General features: G+C 37.1%; 1 protein-coding gene across 6 annotated transcripts; it reads right to left on the bottom strand.

Annotated features, from left to right (window-relative positions):
- Window positions 1–751: 751 nt before the first annotated feature.
- On the bottom strand, window positions 752–10,477 carry LOC130981638 (pentatricopeptide repeat-containing protein At3g29230-like). Of its 6 annotated transcripts, none has more exons than XM_057905237.1 (10): window positions 10,123–10,477; window positions 8,077–8,228; window positions 3,600–6,972; window positions 3,302–3,458; window positions 2,999–3,215; window positions 2,658–2,790; window positions 2,173–2,374; window positions 1,881–2,051; window positions 1,049–1,258; window positions 752–817 (listed from the first exon to the last, which is right to left on the bottom strand). In XM_057905237.1, exon 3 carries the CDS (start codon window positions 5,750–5,752, stop codon window positions 3,911–3,913), a length of 1,842 nt encoding a protein of 613 aa, XP_057761220.1. In that variant the 5' UTR covers window positions 5,753–6,972; window positions 8,077–8,228; window positions 10,123–10,477; the 3' UTR covers window positions 752–817; window positions 1,049–1,258; window positions 1,881–2,051; window positions 2,173–2,374; window positions 2,658–2,790; window positions 2,999–3,215; window positions 3,302–3,458; window positions 3,600–3,910. The 6 variants fall into 6 exon arrangements, with proteins under 6 accessions (XP_057761220.1, XP_057761218.1, XP_057761219.1 ...); XM_057905235.1 differs by having other exon boundaries at window positions 3,600–6,055; window positions 10,054–10,477; XM_057905236.1 differs by having other exon boundaries at window positions 2,999–3,210; window positions 10,054–10,477.
- Between the last annotated feature and the right edge of the window lie 226 nt (window positions 10,478–10,703).

Here is a 10,703-nt window from a genome sequence, read left to right on the forward strand (position 1 = left end):
TCCTTGCTCAAGAACCTTACCCTCTGAGACATGCAATCGAGTCAAGTTCTTTGATGGTGTTGAGCCTATGTGCTACAACAATGGTGGTTCTTCCCACCATGATCCTGTCTAATGCTTCTTGCACAACTTGTTCTGATTGAACATCAAGTGCACTGGAATTATTTTCATCAAACCAAGCCGTTTCGAATGTTAAGATATTCTCAAGCATTCTCTGCCGTATCCTTTTTGTTAATCTTGCTCCCATGTATGCGAAATTGTAGTGCTGCAAGAGGTTGAGTGTGATGGAAGCAAGAGAAAGAGAAGTGAAAATCAAAGAGTAAGTCCTGATTCTGTGAATCATTTCACTATGGCTTTCCGCGAAAAATGCAGAAATCATGCCACCAATTGTTAAGGCATATATGGGCTGCACTGAGCCGAAAGCTATTGCGGAAAAAGTACCAATTAAACATTGTTTCCATTCAGGTGCATTCAGAGATAGAAGCCTTGGAAAAGAAGGTGAAGGGTGAGAAACAAGAGATGATTCTGGGGTTATGGTGTTATCATCAATAGGGATTGGTGATTTTTGGAAAATTGCAGGGCTTGTTGATCTTGCTGTGCTGGTTCTACCAGCACTGCTTCTTGCTGCAGAAGAAACAGCATTGGATATTTCTTGTTGATCATCAAAGCTGAGTTGTGTCTGGAGTTTTGCTAGCTTTGCATAGTGGCCGTTTGGATGGGTTATGAGCTCGTTGTGCGTGCCGATTTCAATGATGGAACCGGCGTTGACAACGGCTATGACATCTGCATTTCGGACAGTTGATAGCTTGTGTGCAACAACCTGATCAAAGTGAAGTTGTTGTCAACCAAAGATGTTAGTCACTTAACATTTCTCTGTTATCAAACAAGGCTAAGATATCAAACATTAAAAGCATGTATAATGTCTAATGCCTTATGTTATGCCACCTAACAAAATTGATGTGTGAACTAATCAACTAGTTTCAAGCATAATTTTGATGAGTGTTAATAATTGTGTCTTTTGACTAAGTATTAAATGGATTATTGAACTTACCAATGTAGTCCTGCCCAATGAGGCATGATCAAGGGCATTTTGGACAAGTAATTCAGATTCAGAGTCAAGAGCACTGGTTGCTTCATCAAGAAGAAGAATCACTGGATTCTTTATGATGGCTCTTGCAATTGCTATTCGCTGCTTTTGTCCTCCTGAAAGAAGTGCTCCCCTTTCTCCAATCTACTTTGCCATCATCAATTAGGTTATTATCTGCATGTTACTCAATGATACAGATCAACAATAAAATTGTGTATAGCTAAAGCATCCAAGTTGAGCTAGTTTGAACCATTGAGTAATGGAACACGAATTTATTTCTCTTGAAAGGATTGCACTATTTGGGAGCATTAATTCTTTGATAAAATAGAGTAAATATATCTGTTTAATTTTGTTGCCTAGAAATTTAGGCCCTTTAGAATATAGAAAAATACTAAAATAGTTTGCTAGGCCTTTTTTTTTTTTAATTCTTGTGTCCCTAAAATCAAAAGTTAAGTACCTAAAACTATAAATAATTTTTAAAAAGTTGATCATGAGAATAAAATGAGTGATATTCATGTCTCAGTTTTTTTCTGAACCCAAAAATAGATAGAAATTTTTTGTTAAATTATAAGATCTCATATTCCTTTTAGTAGTTTTAAGTTTAAACAAAAAGTTGTGCTAAAGTGACAATCACAGTTTTTATCAAATCACATTAGTCATATTACTGATAAATTAAAAGATTCTAAACACAATAACCTTAAACAAAATTCAAAATGTTTTGTCTTAAGCCACAATTGTGAATTTGTTCTGTTAAATGCAAGTTAAATATCAATATAAAACATCTTTTTTATTTTACCTTGGTTTCATATCGCTGAGGGAGCTGCCTAACAAAGTTATGAGCATTAGCAGCAGTAGCAGCAGCAACAACCTCATCCATAGTAGCATCAAGCTTTCCAAAGTATAGTAAATATCAAACCATGGTTTTCTTCGTATAGTAAATATCAAACCATGGTTTTCTTCATATACGCTGCGTTATAAAGAAGCTCCATAATTATCATACACAAAAATTAATAGAAAGAAAGCTCCATAAGAACATTGGGTGAAAAAGTGCAATTATATTTGAATAATGTATGTGGTGGTATTCAAACCAGATGAAACGGATAGCATTGATAATCTCAGAAGTGTGCTTTGTTGGTGGATTTTCCATGTGGTTTTCTTCTAGTAGCAGCTTCCTCAAATATTCTGCTAACAGTTCTTGTTTTCCAGGAGCACCCATAACACCAGCCAACAAAAGTGGTAAGACACACATCGTAGAGAGCCTATCAACAACAGCGGACCTTAGTCTCAAACCTGCAAGCGAATAATCAAATACAAAACAATTATTTGAACCTTTAGAGAGGAGATTCAAGAACCATTAAAAGAACGGATGGAACTAGGAAAATATGTCAAATCAGCATTATCCCCAACTGCTGTTAAAAATACAGGTAGCATTATGCATGTCATGTACGAATCCCCAAACCTTTCAGAAACGGATAAAAGAAACTGAATTTACACAATACTGATTAGCAGAAACTTGAACATCAATTTGAGCAAGAGCCACTCAAAACAATTGAAAAAAGAGAAGGAAAGTAACCTTTGAAATTCGGCTCCGAAGATTATCTTCTTTCTGTGGTAACATGCAAGCCAGCACTATAAAATTAGGGAAGCATTCAACATGCATCCACTCCTGATGGGTCACATACCAATTGAAACATCAACTCCTCCACCTATCAACAAAGAAAACAACAGAGAACTGTATCAACTGTTCAGTCTTAATTATTAGTTACTTAAATTTTTTTTTTTATATTATGACAAGTGGAGAAGGCTCCATTCCTAGACCATGCCTTAACAACTTGTTCTAGAGCTTATATTGTAGTCAAGTCTCAAGTCAGTAATCTTCTCCATGATTGCCTCAAGCAAATTAAGTGAGCTAACCTTGAAATATTTATCCATGTCTGGGAAAAGTGGAAGCAGCATAGCCAGATTACAAGCCGCAGCCTCTCGAACAACAACAGCAGAATCCTCTATTAATTGCTGGCCAGTGCACAATAGATAAAATAAGAGAATCCCGAATCTCAGGCCGTACAAATCGTGCAAGCTCTCCACATGATTGAGCAACAAGCAGTCCATGCTCCTCGTACATGTGACTGATCTAAAACATGACACCAAAAAACTGAAAACCTGGTTCCAAAATCAGAATGGAAAAGAAACAAGTTGAAAATTGAAGCAAGAATATACTTGTAAGGAACTTTGTTGAAACTAGAAAATTCCAATAGCTTCAGTTGCTTGTAACTCAGGGACTAGGGTAAGAAACTTTGAAGTGAATCCCTTCAATTGAGTTGTTCCACTCATGAATATAACCGGATTTCACAGAGTCCATGAGTACTCTGCAAATCTGACACAAAAAGAAGGGGGGAGGGGATTGAGTGAGAGTTCTCTCAGGCACATATCCACAACTACAAAACATGCAGAATCAGATACAAGAAGTGCTCATACTAAAATAAAATAAGAGATAACATATAGCTCCAGAAATAACCTTATGCTCAAGTGAATGTCTCAAATCAAATCAATAATGCTCAGCAAGAATGGAATTAACAAGTGCATTTGAGTGGAATTGCCACTCAGTATATTATATTTGAATAGCTTCTTTTTTACAACTACCACAAACTGTTCCCTCTCATTGGCTTTACAACGGTGCTGCTGCCACTGTAAGCACAAGCTGATCCCTGCATACAATTTCTCTGTTTTGCTAAACCAGCAGCTGCAGCTGCAGCTGCAAAGTATATGATGACATCCTTACTTTTAATACAACAGCAACGTATACAATTAAATCATCATATTCATTCCTTAAAAGTTAAAACTATAAGCATCACTTCGGCTGACGTAAGCCTTTGGAACATATCCAACCTGCCTAATGTCCTTTATCAATCTGTCAATCATTCTATATATATCATCTGATTTAGGGTGTGACTGATCAAATGCTGTAAATTCATGCACTTCCTCTTCTACCTCAATGGAACTAGCTCCAGAAGGCTTTTGGCTTCCTGTGTTCTTCATTTGCCACCTTACACTAGCAACATTCACCCAATCCCCTGCTTGAGCATAAATGTTTGACAAAAGGTTGAAATTTCCAGGATCCAGTGGTGCCAACTCAAACAAGTGTTCGCACACAGCTTTTGCAAGATCTACATCATTATGCATTCTACAAGCCCCCAAAAGAGTTCCCAAGACTATTTCATTTGGCTCCATAGGCATGCTGCGCACAAGCTGAAAAGCTTCCTCCAGGTTTCCCCCTCGACCAAGAAGATCAATCATACAACCATAGTGCTCAACTTGAGGAACAATCCCATGCACTTTCTCCATTGAATAGAAGTAATTACGCCCTTCATTGACAAGGCCTGCATGGGTGCAAGCACATAAAAGACCAATGAACGTATATTTGTCCGGTTCAAAACCCTCATGTACCATCCTCGTGAAAAGCTCAAGTGCTTTCTCACCACGTCCATGTATGCCTAACCCTTGAATCATGGAATTCCAAGACACCAAATCTTTCTTTTCAATCCTACTAAAGACACCAAGGGCAACATCCACACAACCACACTTCGCATACATATCGATGAATGCGTTCAACACCTTAGTGCTACACCTCAACCTCCGCCTCTCAACAGAAGCATGAATTCTTTTCCCCAATGCAGACATTCCAGACTCGGCACATGCAGCCAAAATACTTATCAGAAACCCATCATCAATCCTCATCCCAACTCCCTCCATCTTATCATACAACTTTGTTGCCTCATTAACAAGCCCCTTCTCAGCATACCCAGATATCATAGTGGTCCAAATCACCAAGTTCTTCCCAGGACACTTATCGAACAACATCCTCGCCATATTCATATCCCCGGCTCTACAATAACCCCAAACCATTGAAGCCCATGACACAACATTCCTCTCGGGCATTCCCTCAAACATCTCAAACGCCTTCCCCATCTGCCCAGCCTTAGCATACCCATCCAACATGATGTTCCAACTAACCACATCCCTCTCAGGCATTTCATCAAACACCTTGCAGGCTTTCTCAAACTCACCACCTCTCACCAACCCACCAATCAGAGAGTTCCAAGTCACCACATCCCGTTCCTCCATCTCCAAAAACAACTGAATTGCCGCATCCATTCCAGCACCCCCACATTTACAATATGAATCTATCAACGAGTTCGGCACAAATATATCACTCCCGAAAAACCCAAACTTCACCACATGCGTGTGGATCATCTGCACCATCCGAAAACAGCTATAACCGTCAAAAGATTTCAACAGACACGTGTAGGTGAAGCTATCTGAAAAAACACCATTCCTCTGCATCTGGAAGAAGGTTTCAAATGCGACGGAAGGGTGAGCCTTGTTTTGGGCCTGAGCTCTGATGAGAGTGTTGTAAAGGTGGGTGTTTGGGTTGGTTACGAGGTTGAATGCGTTGACGGCGGAGGGGAGGTGGCGGGAGAGGGAGAAGGCGGCGACGAGTTTCGGTGCGACGTAAGGGTCTTGGTGGAGGTCGTTCTTGAAGACTTGAGCTTGGATTTGCTTCACGGTGTTGAGGTTTGAGCAGCGGTGGAGGTCGGAGAGCTTTTCATCGAGAAGGCGGCGCGTGGAAAACCATGTGGGCGCACGCGCCGCCGCAGCAGGCAATTGCATCTGTCGCTGACAGTGGCTTTACAGTGAAAGGGTTTTGAAATGAAATGTCGCAAAACCCCTCGAATTATGCCCACCAGGGTTTATTATTATAAAAATATATTAATTTATTAACAAATTTAATATATTTTTATAATAGACACAAAACAAAATTAACATAAAAGTTTTATTTACATTTGAAATTTTATAAAAACTGAAACAGGGAAAACAGAAAAGAATAAGGTTCTGAAAACCGGACCGCTCATCGAATCGTTCTGGTCACTAGTTCACTGGTTTACTGGTCCAATAGTGGTTCAACCGGAAAAACTGTTTTATATTAAAATAAAAAATAAATTATAAATAAACACCCTAAAAATTACAAACATCAAAATATTATTCAAGCTTTAATGTCTAGTATTTGCAAAACTCAGATAAATAATGGAACATTTGCCAAAACTCAGATAAATAAAACTTTTTCACCATATCACCATATTTAAAAACTCATATATCCCACCCTAAACTAAGACAAATGAATTAGAGACAATAAAATGAATTAGAGTTCAATTAATCATTGATGAATGACAATAAAATAAAGCTAGAGGCATAATACCTAACAGAAAAATTGAATGACTTAGAATTAAAACAACACCACCAATTAAAATTAAAAATAAAGCAACAACACCAACAGGAACAATTGAAAGTAACTCAGCAACAACACCAACAATTAAAACACAATAACACAATAAAATATTACGCAGCAGCAACAAACTTTTCCAAAGATTAACAAGGATTATCAAAATTTCAGGTTTTGAGGACAATTTCAGCACAATTTTTTTCAGCACAGCACACAATAAAAGTAACAAAACAGAGTACATCACAGTACACAGCAATGAGCAAAGCTAATTATCAAGGTGCTGAAAACCGGACCGGTCATCAAACCGCTTAAGTCACTGGTTCACTGATTTACTGGTCTAACCGGTTTAACCGTGGTTCAACGAAAAAACCGTTTTAGAATAAAATAATAAATAAATTATAAATATACATCCTAAAATATAATTATAGCTTTTGGCGAAGATTTTCCTACTAATCTAGTACAGTCAACAAGCACCAAACTAATAAGATGTAAAACTGATTTCACTCCAAAATGACTTCTTCTAAACTAACATCAAGTGAAATGGCTTCTGCTTCGTGTTTGTCCAATCCAAAATTCCAAATATATTTCTCAATTGATTTAGTGCAGCAATCTGAAATAAGTTGTAAACATATTAATGAGTGTTTACAAAGATCAAGTTTCCATCTCAAACCAATAACAACTTTTAAAGTAATGAATATTATGCTTTTTAACACAAAGTTATGTGGCTTTGCTTGACTAAATGCTGATTCATGAAAACAAGAGGCTAAACAGAGCCAAGAATCAAGAACAATCAAGCATCCAGCAACAAACATTATAAAACAAGCATAAAGTAACCACACGAAACCTGAAATCAATAAAGATAAACAAAAATAAAAAAATTTCAATAATGATTTGATTTCTAATTTTTGCAACAGCAAGAAAATTTCAACAAAAATTTTAGAAACTGAAAAAACAGCAGCAGCACAAAATCAATGAGTAGAAGCACAAAACCAGTAAAACACCATCAGAGACATCGAGCAATTATAAACAGCCACAGCACAATGAAAAATAAAAAAATATGAACCAGTAAAAACAGCCTAAGCCACAGAAATTATAAACAGCCACAGCACAATGAAAAATAAAAAAATATGAACTAGTAAAAACAGTCTAAGCCACAGAAATCAATGAAAAATAAAAAAATATGAACCAGTAAAAACAGCCTAAGCCACAAATTAAAAACAGGCACAGGCACAGACCATGAGCAAATATGAACAAAAAAATTAGGAGCCATCAGCAACTGGTGAACCAGTAAAACACTATCAGAGCCATCGAGCAATTAGAAAACACTAAAACAGAGTAAAAGAGTAAGTATTAGGTGTTCTGGTTGATACAAATGATATAACAGAGTAAGTTTATTTTAATACACATGATTTAACAGAGTAACAGAGCAATCAGAAGTTCAAAATCATACGATACAAATTTGCACATTTGTAAAATTTCAACCATCAGCAACCAGCAAATTCAAGAGTACAAGACAGATCCATCAACAACAGGAAATTACAATTTACAAAACATTCAGAACCAAACTTCAAACCAAGACCGAAGAAGAAGAATTGAAGAAAAATGGAACAAAAATTGAAGAATACCGAAGAAGAAGACCGAAGAACAACAATTTCGGAACTTCAAACCAAGAAGACCGAGCCCTCGGTGAAGATGAAGACGAGAAGCCACTAACCTGGGTTCTGTGCCGAGAAGCCAGCGAAGATGAAGAGGACGTGCCAAGCAACTGGGTTCTGGACACGGGGAAGAGGAAGAAGCGGCGGCGCTGACCTGGGGACGGCGGCGGCGAAGAAGGGCTAGGGTCCCTTTGCTTCAGAGTTCAGAGTTCTGCAGTCCAGGTGTGAGTGAGTGACGAATGAATTGGGGGAATAAGGGGGGGGGGTTTGGTTCACACTTCAAGGATCTGTTTCTTTTTTTTTTTTTTACAAATCGAAAACGGCGTCGTTTTATTCGAACTGGCCGGTTACCGATCAAGTCCAACCGACCGATTTTTGGCCGGTTCAACGGTTTTGAACGGTTTTTCTTTCAATGGTTTTAGATAGTGGACCGGATTGTTTGTAGCGCCGGTTCCCGGTTAAACCGATTCGACTAACCGGTCCGATCCGATTTTCATAACCATGCTAATTATTCAAAGCAAGAACACAGCACAATACAAAGAATGAAAACAGAACCAAAATGAATCAATTAATCAGTAAACATTCAATCCAAAAAAGAACTAACCATTCAATGATTCAAATTTCAATATGAGTAGCACTAGCAGAATTCCCAAAAAAATCAATGCTCTGATCAGAACTAAGAACAGAGAACGAATATTCATTACGATGTCCAAATCCTCATATCAAGTCTTCTACCACTAGCATACCCAAAAAACAAAAACACACTAATCAAAACCAAGGTACTGAAAACCGAACCGATTATCGAACTACTCTAATCACTGATTTATTGGTTTATTAGTCCAACCGGTTTAATTGTAGTCTAACCGAAAAAACTGTTTTATAATAAAATAATAAATAAATTATTAATAAACATCCTAAAACATAATTATAGCCTAATATGAACTTTAAATATCTTCCAAATTTAAAACATTACATCAACCACAATCTAATATAACCTTTGATCTTATCAATTAATAACAATTTATTACTCATTCATCATTATATCCCTATTGAACTGATTAAGATCATTACAAGAAATAAAAAAATTCATTGAATTAACCAAACCAATAATAAATATTCAATCATCTATTTATCTAGTTAATTGAGTTAATTTAATTTATCTATTCTTTTATTGAATTAAAAACAAATTCAATTATGATCATTTTCATCAATACTAAGAATCAAATACTAAACTTACAGCAACAAATTCAACTTACTAATAATTTTTAACAAATTCAACTATCCTAATTTTCATCAACAAAAAATTTAGCTCTAAAGATAATTTACAATAATAAAAAATTTAGCTAAGTGATTATTTCAGTAAGACAACAACAAATATAAGGTCCACTAATGATAATTAGCAACAAATTCAACTCTATTAATAATTTTCATCAACAATGCTCAATGATATTTTCAGCAATAAATTCAACTTACAGCAAGGCTGATTATTATTGAACTCATCAGAATAGTCATCATTGAATTAACCAATTTGTTCTTTCCCTGATAAAAGACTGACTACATTCAACAAATCAACATCATTTAACAAAAGATAGTAATATTTTCAGGACACAGTATACCAATCAGAATTTTAACAAAAATTAACAAACTTTTTCAAAGATTAACAAGGATTATCACTCAAGTAAATCCTCTTGAAGAAAAATTGAAAGTTGAAACCAAAAAATGATAGTCTAGCATAATGCTACTCAATGTAGTTAGACTGTTACAGTTGTCAGACAATTTAGCAAATCATTATATCAGAAGGCACATCTTTAGACATGTACAATTCTAGCAACAAAGTTCCAAGCAGTGAACAAAAAGAAACCCAAAATACACTATCCTTCTCTAATTTGCTCTCTTTTTTTCTGGAATACCAAAAATGCTCCTGGCGTAATCCTCACCCCCTCTCTCTCACGCTCTCCTCTTCACAAATTAATTAACAATTTTCAATCTATAACAAGTTCACAGATTATTCAACAATTATTGTTTTGAAAAAATACCTAGAAGCTAGAAGCATAGAACAGAGCATAGCAGAGCAGATCCTGAGAAAGAGGGGGAGCAGCGCTGACCAGTGGAACAGAGATGGCGCCAGCGACGATGGAACAGAGCTTCGCGACGGAGGCAGAAGGCGAGCCCAGCGACTGTGCTTCCGCTGCTGAAACGTTAGCTGCACGAGCAGGAGTGAGCGAGTGAGCTTCGAAGCTCCAACTTGCGACGGCGGAAGGAGCAGTCCGGCGGCTGAACGGAAGTAAGGGAGTGAGCTCGCTGCGTTGAAAGGAACAACGAGGTCGAGGGTGATGGGGGGAGGGAGTGTGTGCTGCTGCTGCTCCGCTGTAGTGAGTTAGGGTTGCTGGCTTGGTAAGGTTAGGGGGTTAGGGGATCAGCTCACAAAACGGCAGCATTTTTGGTCAAATTCAGAAAACCCGTCAGGTGTTCAGTTTAATTGACCAGTTTTCACCGGTTTAACGGTTCAACTCCAATTTTCTATTTTTGCGGTTTTGACAATGATTGAACCGTGATTCTTATCGATTTGTACTTTGTAGTTTGACTGGTCGATTTTCAGAATCTAATAAATCTCCAAAAAACACTATATCCATTTAAATATTCACTAATTTCAACAAAAACCAAGGCATATCAACCCTCCAATTCG

Source organism: Arachis stenosperma, chromosome 5 (assembly GCF_014773155.1).
Source record: "Arachis stenosperma cultivar V10309 chromosome 5, arast.V10309.gnm1.PFL2, whole genome shotgun sequence".
Lineage (NCBI taxonomy): Eukaryota > Viridiplantae > Streptophyta > Magnoliopsida > Fabales > Fabaceae > Arachis > Arachis stenosperma.

Bases quoted from the DNA above. Each gene is read 5' to 3' on its own strand.
- LOC130981638 (XM_057905237.1), bottom strand. From the start codon at position 5,752: ATGCAATTGCCTGCTGCGGCGGCGCGTGCGCCCACATGGTTTTCCACG.